The sequence below is a fragment of the Anabrus simplex genome, chromosome 1 (genome assembly GCF_040414725.1).
Source record: "Anabrus simplex isolate iqAnaSimp1 chromosome 1, ASM4041472v1, whole genome shotgun sequence".
In the NCBI taxonomy this organism is placed as follows: Eukaryota; Metazoa; Arthropoda; class Insecta; order Orthoptera; family Tettigoniidae; genus Anabrus; species Anabrus simplex.
In genome coordinates, this window is record NC_090265.1 from 1,523,378,688 (window position 1) to 1,523,397,075 (window position 18,388).

An 18,388-nucleotide genomic window follows, 5' to 3' on the forward strand; every position below is an offset into this window, starting at 1 on the left:
CAAACTCACAATTTACAACATTTGAACATCACTTCAAATTTTGAGATGGTCCATAGTGATCCTATTTGAAACTGTTCTTCAACTTCTATTCACCAACTTCATATCCTCAACGTGTTCTACAACTTCACCATATGCATCTGACTTTCATCCTTTATCTTCAAGATCATAATGAACTTCGGATCTCTCGACTAACTTTGACTTTTACTCTCTCCTCTTTACTTTGATTACATAAGATTTTTCGCCATCGTCTAATTATAACCGCCATTACTATCAACTTTACTTTTATGCAATCTTACTACTTGTTGTATAACAATCTGTTGTTTTATTCCATTGTACTTATTTTAGCAGCCTTCTAAGGTTAATTTTGTTAATACTTCCACTATTGTATCTCATCACATTGTATTTTCAAACCATCATTGTTATTTTTAATGTTATTTTACTTCAAATCTCTTCAAGATTTTAAAATTCATTTCATCACTACATGTTATTTAGACGCTTATTTTTAATTTAAGGTTAAGACTATGGCTGATGATGCCTTCAGAGAAGGCGAAACATGTCCCACTATTAGCTAACAAATTTATGTAAATCATCCAAGACGATTTTGTATTGATTAGGTGGTCTAATAAATAACTTAATGTTATTATTTCAATCTACATCATCAATACGGACCAAAAATGATATTTATTACATGTAATGTCAATGCCAACCAGGCAATAGTAAAACCTAACAAGTACTTAAACCTAAAAATTAAAATAGGCAAGATTTCTAGAGATATCAAGTTTCTTAAAGATTGCTTGAAATTAGAGTTGGTACCTAAATTTCTCAAATCTTTACAAAGAAAAAGTCATCCCTATTCAAAATCTAATGCCACTCAAAAGAAAGTAAACAACATATGGTTGAAAAATGAAATTAAACTATTATACAAGAAGAAATCTTTACTAAATTTACAATTATATAGGACTCATTTGACCATCTCTCAGAAATTACCCCCACTTGAATGGAGCTCATTTTTAAGGTACACTGACCTCAAACTATCTTACGTATTAGACAAGAAACAGAAAACCCTAAACCATAAATTACTTAGTCTTCAAGAAAACAAATGTAAAACTCCTGACCAAAATACAAACAACAAAGTGTCCCCTTCCCATTTGACTAACATTCCCACTACAATCAACCTATCTAATGCAACCTTCTCTAACCAAGAATTAAATCTATTAGATAAAGGCATCAAACATAATTGGCCTAATCACAAAAAGGCAGAAGACATCATCACTACCATCGCTGAAACCGAAACTAATATCGATAAACAAATCCCAATTGATAAACAGAATGACGTACGATATGAAGTAAAAAAGAAACTCCCAACTTTGATTAATGAGATAACATCTAATAATAACCACAATGTCTCGAAACAAATTCTAAACCTGAAATCCAAAATCCATAGCAACAACGTAGTAATTACAAAAGCAGATAAGGGCAACACCATAGTAATAATGAACAAACAAGATTACATCAATAAAACTGAAACCTTTTTTTCAGACAATACCTATACCTTAATTAACAAAGATCCTACAAACAAAATACAGCGTAACTTAAAGAACCTTCTGAAAAATTCTAACTTCATTTTAAATGATCAAGATTATCAGAAATTAACTGTAATGAACCCAAAATTACCTACAGTCAGATCACTGCCCAAAATTCATAAAAAAGATGTCCCCATTCGACCTATAATTAATAGTATCAATAGTCCTACCTATAAAACCTCTCAATTCCTACACAAATTCCTAAAAAAACACTTCAAATTTCACAACTCCAACCCCATAAAGAACTCGATCGAACTCTGTAATTCCCTAAATAAGTTCAGTCTACAACCAAACCACGTTTTATGTTCTTTTGACATCACCAACATGTATACTAATATCCCTATCAACAATACTATTAACATCATAAAAAACAATCTGTTGAAACATAGCACATTGAGTAAAATCGAAATTGATGAATGGTTAAAATTACTTAATTTCGTTTTAGACAACAACTATTTTACCTTCAATAAGAAAATTTACAAACAAGAAGGTCTAGCGATGGGAGACCCGTTATCTGGAATACTAGCCGACATATACTTAGATAATCTCGAACATAGTAAGATTATTAATAACATCAACGGACTCTGTCTTTGGCATCGCTATGTTGATGATACCATAGCTATCATTGATAAACAAATCAACAACAGCAATAACATACTATCATTCCTCAACAACTTAGATAATAATATTAAATTCACTAAAGAAGATGAGTTCAATAACTCTCTGAACTTCTTAGATATCAAAATCACACGAGCATTGAACAAATTCGACTTCCAAATATACAGAAAACCCACCTTTTCTCCAACAACCATAAAAAATGATTCTTTACATCCCAACTCACATAAAAAAGCCACTTATCACAGTTTAATATATAGAGCATTAAAGATCCCTATGTCCTCTACTAATTTAAAGAAAGAATTACTATTCATCAAGGAAATAGCTAAATTCAATGGATTTAACACGAATATGATTGATAAAATCATCAATAAAACCAAACTAAAACTAGCTACCAATTTAACTCCATTAAAACCCGTCAAACCAAAATACGCTAAATTCACGTTCACTAACCATAGCATTTACCCGATAACCAATTCATTAATGAAGCACGAAATAAAAATAGCCTACACAACAAAAAACACTAATCGCAATTTATTCTTCAATCACAACTCTATCAACATCACAGACAATAGTTACTCTGGATCAGGAATATACAGATTGAAATGCTCTACATGTAATTTTTCTTATGTTGGCCAAACTGGCCGCAGCTTCTCTACCAGATACGCCGAGCATTACAATGCCCAAAAACACAACAAATTCTCCGCAATGGCCAACCATATGAGGGACACCGGGCATAAATTCACCACAATAGAACAAGACCTCCATATCCTAAAAAGAGTTGATAAAAGCAAACTCATGACAGAATATGAAAACTTATTTATTTTCCTCGACCAACATTTTAATAAAGATAAAAATCTAAATGACACTATTGATAAAAAAAGCCCCTTGTATGAACAGATTCTTATTTTATTACGAGAATCAACTTCCCTCACCAACAAATTCTTAAAAATCTTCAACCTCACATCAATTAGAGTTCCCACCTCCCCTACAGCTAATATACCCCCCTCCCTTCCCCCCACCGCTAGTACCTCTAATTCAAATACAACCAATAAACCCATAGCCACACCCACCGGAACATCGCTCCCTCCAATAGCCTTACACCGTTACAACACGCGCAGTAATACACTCTCTTCCTTCCCTCCCACCAATAGCAGCCCCCCTCTAATAGTTACGTCAACGCAAACAGATCCCCCTCCAACACAAAACTTCAGTTATAACACACGTAGCAAGAAGTCTACTGTTGCAAATACTTCTTACTCATAATATTACAAGCTATCTTTGTCACCGTCAAGTGGTAAGTGGATACGATTCTACTTCAAGATTTTTCAAATATCTTTTCACACAATTAACTCTACGTTTCTTGCTTCCATTTACAGATTCCACTTGTATATGCTTTTTCAACTAGAATATCTACAAACTCACAATTTACAACATTTGAACATCACTTCAAATTTTGAGATGGTCCATAGTGATCCTATTTGAAACTGTTCTTCAACTTCTATTCACCAACTTCATATCCTCAACGTGTTCTACAACTTCACCATATGCATCTGACTTTCATCCTTTATCTTCAAGATCATAATGAACTTCGGATCTCTCGACTAACTTTGACTTTTACTCTCTCCTCTTTACTTTGATTACATAAGATTTTTCGCCATCGTCTAATTATAACCGCCATTACTATCAACTTTACTTTTATGCAATCTTACTACTTGTTGTATAACAATCTGTTGTTTTATTCCATTGTACTTATTTTAGCAGCCTTCTAAGGTTAATTTTGTTAATACTTCCACTATTGTATCTCATCACATTGTATTTTCAAACCATCATTGTTATTTTTAATGTTATTTTACTTCAAATCTCTTCAAGATTTTAAAATTCATTTCATCACTACATGTTATTTAGACGCTTATTTTTAATTTAAGGTTAAGACTATGGCTGATGATGCCTTCAGAGAAGGCGAAACATGTCCCACTATTAGCTAACAAATTTATGTAAATCATCCAAGACGATTTTGTATTGATTAGGTGGTCTAATAAATAACTTAATGTTATTATTTCAATCAAAAATGCAATTGTCATCAGAAGGAGTTTCCCCTTCAAAATTATACTCATTTTAAAGAACATTTTAAACAACATAGTCAATTCCTAAACACAAATTGCTATAAAACATAATTTTAATTTAATTTCCACATGAGAGGGTAAAATTTGTTAAATGCGTACCATGTTTGTGTTCCAGGGTTACAAACGTTGCTCAATGTGACGACCATCTGCATCCACGACAGCCTGGAACCGCACTAGAGATTGCTCTACTGCTGCCCAAAAAATCTCAGGTGTTGGCTACCTCCCTCGTTATGCTAACCTTCAACCTCCAACATGTGTTAAATGTCCTGCTGATAAACCCTGTCCTTCAGTTAACCCCACAGCCAGAAATTACACGGATTCAAATGTGGTGATCTTGGTGGCCATGCAGTATGGAACGATCAGCCAATGATTCAGTCTTCTCCAAATGTGTTACGGAGTAACCGAGTGACCTCACGAGCAATGTGAGGTGGAGCTCCATCGTGCATCAAAACGGTTAAGTCCAAAGAACCTCTCTTCCATACCGCAGGGATCACATGTTGGCAAAAAAGATCACAGTAACTTGTTGACACATGTTGACTGTCTGCAACTGTAATGCACATGGAGCTTGCCTTTCAAACCCTACATCACCGCACCAATACCAGCGCCTAATGGCAAGTCACGACACTAACAATACTAACAACGCAAATACTGCAGCACACATTTTGAACACCATACCTATAAAGTTGGGTACCCATACGATACACTGCCTCAAGTAGCGAAAGTTTAATTATAACCACCCTGTATTTTATATGATTTTAACTCTAAGGCCCGTATTCACAAACATCAGTTACTTTTGCTGTTATCTTAGATTTCCAAGACTCGGATAATGTCATTATCTCGGATAACACTCGCTTCTGTATTCAACACAGAATTTATTATTTCGATTTACCAAAACTAAGTTTCCGTTTCAATCTGAGTTCGAACCATAAATTTTTCATACTGACGTACGGAAAACAAATGACTGTGCTGCCGTCACTATCGCAATGTAAACAAGTTTTTAATTCCATTCAGGGTTTGCAAATAATTTGCATAAATTATGTCCGGTATTGAGCAGAAACAAAGAAAGAAGCCTAATATGATCTTCCAAGAGAGTGAATTACTATTGAACTTGGTGGCAGAAAGCATTAACAAAGGCAATAAGAAAACAAATTATAGCCTACACATTGTATATCACTAAAACAAATAAGGCAGTATTACTTAATTCTTCATTAAAAAGTCACCCAGTCGTGTACCATACAATATATAAGATATAATCAAGAATTCATCTTAGACCTACCTATGTATTGGGAATTCCAGGTTATGTTCGGAAGCATTAGATAATCTCAAATGTGTCTGAAAACCAGAGTTGTCGTAGTCCTGGAAATATCTCGCACGTTCTTTTATCCATCTAGGACATTTATTAAATGCATAATCTTGTTCATATTACCCTTTGCTGTGATTTTATCTTAGATTTCCTGTTTTACGGGTCAACCAGTCTCCGGTAAAATTTTAAACCGAGATAATACTCGTCCAAGATAATGTTGGTGAATACAAATTTAACTGTTATCTCAGTTTACGTAACCTTAAACTAAAATAAAAGCTTTTCCTCACGTTGGTGAATACGGGTCTAAGGCCACTTTCACGCGAGGCGACTAGTGGCAGCCAACCGCTGGCGGCAACTTACAGCGGAGCATTATTTTAAATGAGAGCTTTCATACGTGGCGACTGCAGTTGCGGGAGCTGGAAACAGTCGCCTACAGTCGCTCACTTGCGCAGCTAGCGGCCGCTACTTGGAGTCGCCGCCACTCGAGGTAAAGCATTATTTTAAATGAGAGCTTTCCAACGGTGCCACTAGTTGCCACTACTTCTCACTGTCCACTCCAGTTTGATCCAGTTCGTGTAATTTAGGAAGTCCTGAATAACGAATGTACTGCGTTCATTGTCAGATATGAGTACAAACGTGGAAAGAAGTAGTCTTATTAGATTAACAGACGAACAAGTGAAACGGAAAACCTGATATATGGAGTTGAAAAATATCCCACGATTTGGAACGCTTCAGTCAGTGAGTATGGAAAAGAACGAAGAAACGCATGGCATAGCATTATATTGAGGTTCTTCCCGAGTTTGATGACAAAACACCAGCAGAGAGAAACGAGATAAGTAAGCGTTTTCCTTATATTACTTAATTCTTCATTAAAAAGTCACCCAGTCGTGTACCATACAATATATAAGATATAATCAAGAATTCATCTTAGACCTACCTATGTATTGGGAATTCCAGGTTATGTTCGGAAGCATTAGATAATCTCAAATGTGTCTGAAAACCAGAGTTGTTAATTTTGTTTTGTTAATTTTTGTTAACCTTTTGTTAATTTGTTACAAGAAAACTCAATTTAGCAAGATAATTCTGTAAATTACCGAGTATATTCAGAAAAGAATATCTTGTAAAGAAAAAGAGTATTTCATTCATTACTTCTCTTCAAGAAAGGTGATAAGGAAAATTTAGAGAACTATCGTCCTGTGAGTTTGTTATCACACCTTTACAAGCTCCTGACTAAAATTGTAACCAACCGCCTCACAAGAGAACTGGATTTTTATCAACCTGCCGAGCAAGCGGGATTTCGTAAAGGTTTCTCAACTGTTGAACACATCCAGACTATTCGTCTTCTTCTTGAGAAAACCACTGAGTACAACATCAAGATTCATCTGGCCTTCATTGATTATAAAAAAGCTTTTGACTCAGTGGAGATTTGGGCAATCATGAAGGCACTTCAAAATGCCATGATAAACTCAAGGTATATAAAGCTTCTGGAAAACATTTATGATCAAGCAACAATGGTAGTCAGAGTGGACGAAGACCTCATCACCAATAAAATCTCAGTTGGCAAAGGAGTTCGACAAGGTGACACAATTTCTCCAAAGCTGTTTACCCTTGCCTTGGAAGATGTATTCAAAACCCTTCATTGGGATAATAAAGGAATAAAAATCAACGGGGTATATTTGAACCACCTGCGTTTTGCCGATGACATTGTGCTCATAAGTGAAAATATAGATGAGCTAGAAAGCATGATCCAAGAATTAAAAACTGCTTCTGCTAAGATTGGTTTGGAAATGAACATTAATAAAACAAAAATACTAAGCCCAGAGAGTCGACCACTTAAAATGGGAAACCAATATCTAGAAGCTGTCGATGAGTACATCTATCTTGGACACAAGATAAAACTTGGAAAAGACAACCAACGTGCAGAAATTCCTCACAGAATAGGTATGAGTTGGACTGCATTCCGAAAACTAAGATTCATCCTCACCAACAAGGATGTTCCAATTAACCTGAAGACCAAGGTTTATAATACGTGCGTGCTGCCAGTTACAACTTACGGTCTGGAAACGATGACTCTGACGAAGGAAAGCGCTCGCAAGCTTCAGCGAACACAACGAGCTATGGAGCGACAGATGCTAGGGATCAGCCTTAGGGATAAGATCCGTTCAGAGGACATCAGGAGAAGAACTAATGTAACAGACATCCTAGAGAGAGTAGCAAGACTAAAATGGCAATGGGTAGGACACGTAGCTCGACAAGACTACAACAGGTGGACCTCTAGGATTGTTCACTGGAGACCATGGGGACACAAGAGAGGCATTGGAAGACCCCAGAAGAGATGGCTCGACGACGTAAAGCTGTTGGCTGGAACACGCTGGTTCCAAGTGGCTCAAGACCGAAGACGATGGAAACATATGGAAGAGGCCTATATCCAGCAGTGGACTGAAATAGGCTAGAAAAGAAGAAGAAGAAAGACGAATTCGCTTCAATTATACATATAATTTTGGAAAGACCACCTATATTTACAGGCTGCCGGTAAGAACAAGGTAAAACATATCAAATTTTTGTCCGTATCTATAAATTAAAGAAAATTAAGAAAACTGCCTCATATGAAAGGACAGGCGACCGGCTACCGCCACCGATCGCCGCCACTGGTTGCCTTGTATGAAAGGGGCCTAAGTGTGTGTTCATTCAGACTGCAAGCTTGGTGCTCGAGACAATTTAAAGACTTTATCATCCAAATAATTTTAAGGTTACCCTTACAATATTGAATTTTAGTGTGTGTACACAGACTGTAAGTTGATACTCAAGATAATATTTAAACTATATCAATATCTTTTAAAAGATCAAATACGTAATTAGTACTAAATATTGTCCTTGTATTTACAGGAACTGAGGATGGCTATACAAGAGTTGAAACATGTATTCCTACTGATATGTGATGCAATTAGTGTCAACAGTGATATGGAAACTATGAAATTCATCAACTGTTGCCTGATTACTTCTTCTGGTTCGGGGACTGGGTGTTTGTGTTTGTTCCAACACTTCCCTCTTCATATTCATACAACATATTACACTACCAATCACCACAAAAGCGGGTAATAGTGATTGCATCCCTGCACATAGGGCTAGCGTCAGCAAGGATATACGGCGTAAAACAGGGCCAAATCCACATGCAACACAGTTCGCACCCGCGACCCCACAGGTGTAGGAAAAAGAATAAGAAGAAGAAAGATTGATCACGTGAAACATCCGCTCTTTGAATTGTAGATTAAATATACATTTTTTCATAACTCTAATGGTTTTTGAGAAAATTTTGTTCCCTTAGGATTTTTGCTGTGGTCGCATTCGCTAATAAATGAGTGGCCTCCACGGTATGCACTAGCCATGCGTCTTGGTAGGTGTGCTAGGTACCAACTGATGAGCCCAGCCTAGCACACGGGGGCAAAACGTTGGCAACCAAGAATGGGTTAGCTGGAAAATTTATAATGTCCAATAACGGACCATTATATTGGTATTATAAATTTACTCATTCAGGACAAATATTTCATGTTCCCTATGGGAATCAACATCTGTATCATCTGATGGCCAGGCAGGCATCAATTTTTGGAAATGAGACATAGTGTCTCATAGTGCATTGGCACTGCTGGTGGCTTCAAATAACCTATGCAGTGGCCTCCACGGTATGCACTAGCCTTGCGTCTTGGTAGGTGTGCTAAGGACCAACTGATGAGCCCAACTTAGCACATGAGGACGAAACGCAGGCAACCAAGAATGAGTTAGCTGGAAAATATATAATGTCCAATAACGGACCATTATATTGGTATTATAGATTTAGGAACTACGTGTTGTTTTTGGTTGTTTTGTACTCATGCCTCGTACTTGTGACTGGCGGAGGGATTAGCACGTGACCAAATATGTATACAGACCGGAGCGCTGTGTAACGTCACAGCGCGGCAACCATGTAGCTGCCTTTGCTCTACAATGCAAAGTAGAGATAAGATCTGACCGGGAGACTAACAATTATAGAAGCGCGGCACCCTCGGGAAGAGTTGGACATTTTGTCGTGTTTTCATTTACGACGCACAGCTGTTTACTGACGCTAGAAACCGAAAAAGTTATAGTAGTAAAGAAAATATATGTATTTACAGTAATTGTTTTCTTAATAATTGAACTCACCTACTTTTTGTACATCAAGTCGATCCTCCGGTCCCTTAAAGCTGCAAACTTGTCGGTAATGTTTTCATAGAATGGTTGTTTGTTCATTAACTGCAGAAGTAGTTCTTTCTGAATAGCAATATTTCCGAAATAAGAAAGTCTCTCTTCTGAAATTTCATTTCTAAGGTATGTTTTTACATGTTTTAGGCAAGAAAAGCTTCTTTCCACTGACGCAGTAGTAGATGAGATGGGCAGAATAAGGGAGAACAATTTATAAGCGTCCGTAAAAATGTCTTTATCTCCGTAAAGCATTTGGAACATGTTTTCAGTAGAAACATGTCTGTACTTTTCATCGGCATACAAAATAGAGAGTTCGTTTCTTAAGCGATGCATCTTGGGAAACACAGATCCAAAGAAATTTTGCACGTTTTCAAGAGCGCTAGAAGGAAAGCACGTGTTGTATTCTTCAAATTTTGTGTTATCGGCTAAGGAAACAAATTTAATTTTATCACAATCGTGAAATCTCTCATCAATTTCCATCAAAATGTTATCCAAAATTTCAAAAACTCGATACATCTGAACACATTCGTCCTGAGTAAGGCTGCTATACTCTCGGGTTTGGCGCATATCCGTCATTTTGCTGGCCTTTTCAAATAAGAAAATGTTCATCAGTCCTCTTGTTTCTTAGAAGATCACATGTTGTTCTTATTTTTGATATACAATGGTTAACATCCAATGACTTCTTTTGCAAAATATCATAAAGAATATCAGTTAAACAAAAAATGTCATGAAATCCTTCTGCCAGAAAAGTGAATTCAAAACTGTTCATGTCGTTAAGAAAGCCTCTGGCAAGTAGAATACATTTGTCACCAGACTCTTCACTGGTAACTATATTTTCGAAAACTTCTTTCAGCTTTTCCCAGTCATCCACAATTACACTCAATAACTTTGAGTTCGAGCTCCAGCGGACAGGAGTCACAGTCGGAATGCGTGGTCCCGATACAGCAGAAATAGCGTAAGTTCTCTTCGCCGAGTGAAGGAAAAAGGATGGTATTCCAGAAATTGATGAAACAAATATACGACACTTTCGTATTGATTTACAACTCTGTTGTAAGACCAAATTTAATCAGTGCGCCAAAACAGTGTACAAATACTGCAAGAGGAGCTTTCTCTTTCATCTTTCTCTGGAATCCATTTAAATGGCCAGACATCACGCTAGCACCATCGTAACACCGTCCTACTAATTTGTGCTCGTAATCGAATGGTCCCAAAATTTTGTCCAATAAAGCAAACAAAGCATCTGAGGATCTGTCAGCACTTACATCATGGAAACCTAAGAAACGTTCCATTAACAAACCTCACAATTACAGAACACTGAGACACCTGTGTGATATCTGTTGTATCGTCCACCTGAACAGAAAAAAAATCAGCACTCGTCAATTCTGTTTTTACGAAATCATCGATTTATTCTGAAATGCACTCGATTAACTCATTTTGAATACTCTTTTATTTGCCACTAAACACACTTTTTATCTTAGAATACTCGTTTTGTATTTCTGCAGGGCTCCTTGATACCAGCAATGTTAACAATTCCTTACAATTACCACGATTTATTGAATTTAATGTTTCGTCATGACCACGAAAAGCTAGTTCTTGCTTACTTAAATATGCACTGTATCAATTACCAACTGAAGAAAGAGCCTATTTAAACGCACATTTTCATTGAAGTGTACAATATACAGTCTAGCATTTTCCTTCAGGGCATCAGAGATCGTATTTTGGTTTCTTTCCAAAGTCCTCAAATTTAGCTGGCATTTTATATGTTCTGCAGAGTCTGAGTGCTTATGTAAAGTATGTGTTATGTTCAAAAGGGCTGAAAATCCTTCTTTATTCCAAACATTATTTTTATTGCTAAAAAGCAAGCAGGGCCAACAAAACAACTTCTGTAGAGCTGGAGAAGAGCACAACCATGGAAATTGCTTAAACCACGATCGTTTGAAACTAAGATTGTAAGATTTACCAGAATGTTTCACTTCTTTTGTAGCACAAATTCGCAATGATTCAGTAGGGCGACCAAAACATAGAACTTCATTCTGATCTTCGTTTCTTCAACGTGAAAATGGTGTTTCTAATAAAATACACACTATGTCATAAACAGGATACATGTTTAAATAAAACTGCACAACACTATGAATGAACCACGATGCGTAAGTACTCGTACTTCACACAGGATGACGCAGGGAAGACAAAATATTCCTATCTTCCCGCAACTTCACTTGTACATTTCGCACTAAGTATGCGGGTGACGTCACGGTTGTCATGGCAACGGCCAAGGCCAGGTGGCATTTGGGAGGTAAAGCCAGCTGCTAAATCTCTCGTCTTCACACAAGCTCACGCACTGTACTGTGAGTGCCCAACAGCCGGCGCTTTCGTGAGTTCCCCTGGTTCTCATCAAGTAATGCGAACTCTTGGTGCTCCAAACGCCGTACAAAAAACATTTTCTTTCCGTAAAACCAACAAATGTCATAAGAAAAGTAAATTTTAAAAAAATCATTCTGGTAAAAATAAATGGTGAAGTGGCACTTCCTACTTCACCTGAAAAGCTGCCCCTGTACAATAACAGCTTTTACGGTATTGATTGCTAAGTGAATCAATATAAATACTCATATATATAGGTCATTTTAAAATATTATAGATTCATTCTTATATGCAACTGGCTGCTGTACCTGTCACTGATGGGTTAGTTCTGAATAACTGCTGCAGTACTGACATCTAGCAAAAATGGCAGCAGTACAGACAGAGCATACTACAACTAACAACTATCAGTCAGTGTAATGTCAATTTTATTACTTTAAGAATCTCTGGAACACTTGCTTTAACACATAAAAATGTAAATTCATAGAGAAACATTAGGATAAAGAAAATATATATGACCTATTTGAACTTCAAGTACTTATGCTGAGCTTTTATCTTATGGTATGACTAACCACTGGCCCATTACTTTGACTTTTAGTGGATGAAACATGCGCAAGTCAAGTACAGACCTACATATTAATGGCTGCCATTTTTCAAAAAGTTAATAATCGACAAATCAGAATATAACTAATTAAACTGAATATATGACATATATCTATCCAAAATTTTAGCTTATTTGATCCAGTAGTTTAGACGTGATTGAGGGGGGGAAGCTATTATGTGATTTTTAACAAATTAGCAAGTAATATATGTTCAGTTCAATATTTTGAAATAACGTCAATTTAGAACTAGACAGACAGAGAGACAGACAAATAGTCAGGCGTCATTTCATTTTTATATATAAATACCTGTATCCCTTATGAATATCAGTCTAAAGAGAAAAGCTATTAAGAGAAAATATCAGTGCATACTAGTCCAGTGCATTTGCTTACCTTGAAGTCTGAAAGAAGCTCATCTTCTGAACAATACTTGTCATTTTTTATATTAGCTTCAATTGTGAGCATATCAATAGGCTCTGCTATCACCTGGAAATAGTCAGGATAAAGTTTCTTGGACGGTTTCTCCATAAACATAAGAATAGGCTGGCGTCCATCTTCTCTCTGAAATAACATCCATAGAAAGGTCAAAAATTGCTCTAATTGGTGAGAAGACAGTATTTAGAGTGAAACCCCAGAATCAAATAAATAAGCCATGCCCAATCTGATCAGATGAAAACATGCAATCTACTGCAAACATATTAAATAAAAATATTTTCCTAGAATTTATAGCCATTTATATCTTCATAGCAAAATATTAAGACTAAATATATTGAAAGAATAAATTAAGCTCAAAATTCTCTAAGTAACGTTCTAGCCAAAATATGCATAATGATCTGTTTTGCACATGTACATTACATCTAGAAATGATTGAATTCAACGTAAAAGTTATTTACTCTTATAATGTTCCACATCTTCCCAGGCAACTATCTTCCATCCTTGTCAATAAATTTTATTTAATCTGTCTTTGAGGAGCAGAAAAAGTGTATTTGATCCATAATTCTGCATTTAATTCCAACTGAAGTAGCAGAATTTTGAAGAGTGAGAAAATCCATGGCAATCCATGTCATATTGTTGGTAGGTTTACAGACCTCTCGTTGTACATTCCATTTCCTCTTGGTTATATTAACTAACTTTAGAAACCATCCAGTAGAGATACCTTTCTTTCTGAGTGGCACGTAAACAGAATGACAATAATAATAATAATAATAATAATAATAATAATAATAATAATAAAAAATAAAATGGAAATGGCTTATCAACTGATCAAAGACATTTACAACAAAAAGTCCATACCCTTGTATGCAAAACTCAGACATTACTGCACTATCATAAGACCAGAGGCTTTGTATGCAGTGGAATGCCTTGCTATGAACAAGAATGGCCTGATAGAAAAATTGGAAATTAAAGAGAGAAAGATCTTAAGGAAAATTCTTGGCCCAATTAAAGACAAAGATGAATATAGACGTTGGCATAACTATGAGCTGTATACTCATGTCCAGAAGATCTTTGATGTCATGTGGAAAAGTAGAAATGCATTTTATGGCCACTTGCTAAGACTGAAACCCACACAATTATCAAACCAGATCTTTACCTATTTTAAAGATAAGAAGACCCAGCCAACTTGGTTCAAAGAGGTGGAAAAGGACCTACAGCAGATGGGGATCACTTATGAAGATATACAAGAATAAAACCCACTCAGGAGAAAATTAACAGACCACCAAGGTTTTCAAGACAGGCCAAACCTGAAGACGGTAAAGACGTGGATGGAGAAAAGAAAAAAGCAACACCGGCACTGAATGAAGGAGCACTGGACAAAGATCAAAGCCCAGAGAAGACAGCTGAAACAACATGGTCCTTAGTAGGCCGATACGAACAAAGAATAAGATTAATAATATCCCAAATGTCTAAATTCAAATACCTGGAATAAGTCATCCAACTTTCAGGACTCAATCGTGAAGCAAACAAAGAAAGGGTCTCTAAACTACAAAGACACACAGATTCACTTGGAGCAGATATAATAAAAAATCTATACCCTGAAATGTAAAATTTAGACATTATACCACTGTAAGCAAGCCTGAAGCACTATATGCATCTGAAACACTGATCATTGAGGGCAGATCATTGATTAAAGATGTAGAAAAGCAAGAAAGAAAAATCTTAAGGAAAATTTTTGAAGCAGTCTGCAAAGGAGGAATTTGGATGATAAGGAAATCTCATGACTAGGGCTCGGAAGTTCATGCATTTGCATGTTTTTTCTTAGGAGTTAAAAATGAATGCTTATATAAAATGTGCACGAATGATGGAATTTTCAGTCATTTGAACATGCTTTTATGGTGGATATAAATGCATATTTGTGATTTTGATAATGCATCATATTTTAATATTTTAGTGCCTATATGGCATATTTTAATCAGTTTAATGGTTTTTACAGTACTTTTAATCAGTTTTTTCATCTGGTTGATGTTGGCAGTAATGTTGCACATGATGATGCAACTTGTCATGTTGTGAGGAGTTATGATGTCACACAGTGAATCCCCTGTTTCATCATCTACCCTCATGTTTTGTGCTTAGCTGTCGACTGGCTGTCCATTGAGTCATGTAACGGTGTTGTGAACTCGTTGTGACCAAACTATGTTTCGCGTATAAAGTGTCCGTTAAAAAGTTCTTTAAATGATGCAAATAAGAGCAACTTCGAGTTATAAACTAATTTACAGAAGGAATTATTATTATAAACAGAGCAAAACATAAGAAGAATTTAACTAGCAAACTCGCAAATAAAGAGCCTGTTCAAGAACAACTATTAGAGTGTTTAGGAAGTAGGATTAGTGAATTTTCTTACGACTTGTGCCAAGCATTTTTAGCTGCTGATATTCCCTTGTATAAAATTAATAACCCAACATTAAAACATTTTCTTGCCAAATACACTCGACAACATGTGACTGAAGCAAGTACATTGTGTAAGACTTACCTAAGAGTTGTTACAATAACGTATTGTCAAATTTACAAATTGAATTAGCAGATCAGTTTGTGTGGTTGTCTATTGATGAAACCACTGATTCTGAGGGCAGATTTATTGCTAATGTAATTGTGGGCACCTTAAATAAGGGACAAAAGATGAATTGCCGGCCAGTAACAATGTAACTGTAACGCACTGTGTGATGGACTCATTGAAATGATTATGGCCATCTGGAATCAAATATGACCGGTTACTTTTATTTGTTACCGATGCACGTACATATATGGTAAAATGAGGACAAACACTGAAAGACATTTTTCCTAACTTAATTCATAAACTTGTTTGGCACATGCTCTTAATCGCATTGCTGAGACAATACGCAATTCTTTCCCATTGATCAATTTGTGACCTGTTCAAAGAAATTTTTTGTTAAATTTCCTTAAACAGTCAAGTTGTTTAGATCAAACAGCACCCAATATCCCACTTCCTCCTGCGCCAGTGTTAACACGATGGGGAACACGGCTGGATGGAGCTTTGTATTATGCTCAGCACATAGAAGTATTCAAAGAGGTTGTTAATTCATTGGACTCGAATGAAGATGCATCAATACAAACTGCAAAATATTGTCAGGCATTGAGTCAGAAGAGAATCTTGTTTTTTTTTTTTTTTTCTTTTGCCAACCACCATAGCCGCACTGGAAGCTGTAGCATCTCCCTTAAAGGAAATACTTACTGTTTTCAAAAAATCTATATCCAACCTAAATTCTGTTCCTGGTAGTATAGGACAAAAAGTGAAAGAAAAAGTAAATTATGTAACTACAAAAAATCCTGGTTATAAACAGTTGTGCGATATTCAAGATATTCTCCAAGGAAAACTGTCTGTCACACCAAGAAACTTGCTTCTTTCTGCGGAGCAGTTATCATCACTTAAATATGCCCCAATAACATCTTGTGATGTGGAAAGAAGTTTTTCACATTACAAAAGTGTTTTACGAGACAACAGACGATGTTTTCCAGTTGAAAATTTGTGCAAAGTGATGGTTGTGAACTGCAATTCATCACTCAGCATTAACAGCAGGACAATTTCTGCTTCAACCTCCAAGGAATAAATGTATGTTTATTATTATCAATACTAACCTGACTTGTCTACTGCAATTTTTCATTTTAATAGTGCATATTTATTGGCATATTTTCAAGTTTTTAAGAGCATTTTTGCATGCATATTTCTTAGTTTTTTAGGACATGAACTTCTGAGCCTTACTCATGACCTGTACAAACACTCGGAGAAAATCTCAGACACATTTAGGAAAAGACGTTTGAAATTTTATGGACATATTCTCAGAATGAGTAATCAGATATTGGCCAAAATAATTCTGAACCTAACCCTATCAATGAAAGTAAAAATTAATTGGCTGCTCGAAGTTGGAAAAGATCTTCAGGAAATAGGCAGATCTAAGTTCAGAAAATTAGTCTACAATCACCACTTTATAAACATCATCCAAGCACTACCACTAACAATACTTGGTCAGAAGATCGCAAGAAAAGCCACAGCGAGAAGATGAAGAGATTTTGGGAGAAGAAAAAGGCAACGACATCAGCTAAATAAGTTCAATTGTGCTCCTTAGTTGGGCATAACAAAGAGATAATAATAATAATAATAATAATAATAATAATAATAATAATAATAATCAGGACCAGGGAGCGGAGATGACAGTATAGGAAGCATGAAGTAGAGTACGCATGACACAATGTTATTTGTTTTACATCCCACCAACTACATTTTTACGGTTTTCGGAGACGCCGAGGTGCCGGAATTTAGTCCCGCAGGAGTTCTTTTACGTGCCAGTAAATCTACCGACACGAGGCTGACGTATTTGAGCACCTTAAAATACCACCGGAATGAGCCAGGATCGAACCTGCCAAGTTGGGGTCAGAAGGCCAGCGCCTTAACCGTCTGAGCCACTCAGCCCGGCATTATTATTATTATTATTATTATTATTATTATTATTTCAAAGCTTTTTCTGTAAACATAAGCAAGTTTCTGCTCAGAAGTATAAATATGTACTGTACGTGTGTAGTTTTCTGCCCTCTCACTCTGCGTAGACATCTCTGTAAGAGATAGGGATCTACGTTCAGATGGCCATCACCTAAACCACAATGGTACATATAAGTTAGGAGTTTTGTTTGGAAGAGTTATAGGGAGGTTCATACAGGGAAACGGGGTGGACCGGGGAGCAGAGATGACAGTACAGGAAGCATGAAGTAGAGTACGCATTACACAAAATCGTTACGTGTTAAACTGCAGAACTATTGTAAAGAAAGGAATAGAATTAAGTAATTTGATAGATATATATTTAACAGATACAGTACTGTAATAGTAATTGAATCATGGCTGAGAAGTGATATTATGGATGCGGAAGTTTTCTCACACGGAACTGGAGTGTTTATTGTAGAGACAGGTTAGGAACGATAGGAGGCAGAGTATTTATACTGGTGAAAGAAGAATTTGTAAGCTACAAATAAGTTAAAGATGAGGAACATGAAATTGTAGGTGTAAGACTCATCTCTAAAAACAATAGGCAACTTGATATTTTTGGGGTGCACAGGCCTGGCAAGGCTGGCACTGACCCTGATGCA

The 18,388-nt window shown here is 36.2% G+C and overlaps 1 protein-coding gene across 12 annotated transcripts in view; it reads right to left on the reverse strand.

The window, feature by feature from the left end:
- The window catches only part of polybromo (protein), a 618,289-nt gene that overhangs the window by 332,531 nt on the left and 267,370 nt on the right, over nucleotides 1–18,388 (reverse strand). For all 12 annotated transcript variants that reach the window (XR_010858640.2, XM_067138036.2, XM_067138039.2 and 9 more), the window contains one exon: nucleotides 13,190–13,357. Coding sequence is in view for 11 of the 12 variants with exons in the window: in XM_067138036.2 (XP_066994137.2) it covers nucleotides 13,190–13,357 (168 nt within the window). In the remaining variant the exon portion in view is untranslated. The remainder of the gene's footprint in view (nucleotides 1–13,189; nucleotides 13,358–18,388) is intronic.